Source organism: Aphidius gifuensis, linkage group LG6, assembly GCF_014905175.1.
Source record: "Aphidius gifuensis isolate YNYX2018 linkage group LG6, ASM1490517v1, whole genome shotgun sequence".
Lineage (NCBI taxonomy): Eukaryota > Metazoa > Arthropoda > Insecta > Hymenoptera > Braconidae > Aphidius > Aphidius gifuensis.
Window position 1 is genome coordinate 3786951 of NC_057793.1, and position 1261 is coordinate 3788211.

At 25.9% G+C, this 1261-nt stretch overlaps 1 protein-coding gene across 1 annotated transcript; it reads left to right on the plus strand.

Moving 5' to 3' along the window:
* The first annotated feature begins 427 nt into the window (after positions 1 to 427).
* On the plus strand, positions 428 to 1261 carry LOC122859691. Its single transcript, XM_044163376.1, has 3 exons — positions 428 to 707; positions 793 to 882; positions 983 to 1261. The coding sequence occupies exons 1-3, from the start codon at positions 462 to 464 to the stop codon at positions 1259 to 1261; spliced, it is 615 nt and encodes a 204-aa protein (XP_044019311.1). The 5' UTR covers positions 428 to 461.

The following is a 1261-nucleotide window of genomic DNA, read 5'->3' on the forward strand; positions in this document are numbered from 1 at the left end:
TTCAATAAGGAAGAAATAAATATTACACGTGTATTTTTTTTCCTGAATTCCTGAAAGAAATAAAATAAAAATACCTTTACAAATACAAAAATAATAAAATATCCGGAAATATTATTTTCCCGGAAAATGTAATTCTTCAATGAATCGTTATCAATATCCGTGATAATTAAATTAAAAATTTATGTTTTCCGGCTGATAAAAATGGGTATATAAGCTGGAAAAAAAATCAAAAAAACAAACAAGTATATTTGTTGAAAAATAATTATTTAAATATAACTTAAAAAAATGTATATTATTTCAAGTATCATTGTTATTTTGAGCTTGGTGGAATTAATTCATTCGCAGACCCTGGTGATATCTGACGAAAACGTAAGTTATAACTATTATTAAAATTTAAAAAATTAAAAATTAATAAATAATATTTAAATTTAAAATAAACAATAATTATTTTGTAGCGCCAAATGACAAATAAGCCAGAATTTCTTGGAAAAGCTTGTAAATTATTGACCAGCAAAACTGTAAATGATACTTTTCAACCAAATGGCTTAAAACTTCATTGTGCTGAAAGATTTGTGATATGGCCTGAAGAAATTCCCACAAACGGAAATCTTTTTAAATTCGCTAAAATTGAAATAAGCCCAGGTGAAGATGTGGTGAAGGAAGAATTTCATGTCTATCAAGCGTCATTACATTCAGAAAAGCTCAAGGTATATTTTTTTTTTTTTTTTTTAATAAATTGACTATTCTATTCATGTATAAATTTGGGAAATAATTTTTTTTGTTTATTTATAGTTGACTGTGTTTAACGTTACAAACGATGACGTCAATAATAAAAATATAATTTCATCAATTGATGTTGAAGCAAATACCAATGGCTGGAGAGTACGTATAATTTTTATTTTTTATTTTGATAATTAATAATTGCTTAATTATTTTAATTATATGCCTATATTTAAATGTGAATTATTGATATTTTTTTTAGATATTTGACGTGACGGGAATGATGTCAACAGATCAAGATAGTTATGAACAAAATTATATATTAACTGTCATAGCAACTTCAGTAGCAACGAATAATGTTGTTAAGGTTGATTTTGTCAGAATAATAGCTAATGCAGTTGAGCCACCAAAAATGCCAATTTATGTACATTTTTTGAATGATGAAAGGTCACATTCAAAAGGTAATGTTTGTCGGCATTCAACAGATGTTTATAATATGCAAGATGGAGATGAAAAGGCTTGCGATGCTCTTGGTTTATAA

Coding starts and splice junctions, on each gene's coding strand:
- LOC122859691 (XM_044163376.1), top strand. CDS start 462: ATGACAAATAAGCCAGAATTTCTTGGAAAAGCTTGTAAATTATTGACC. Junction 708..792: donor TACATTCAGAAAAGCTCAAG/GTATATTTTTTT, acceptor GTTTATTTATAG/TTGACTGTGTTTAACGTTAC. Junction 883..982: donor CAAATACCAATGGCTGGAGA/GTACGTATAATT, acceptor TATTTTTTTTAG/ATATTTGACGTGACGGGAAT.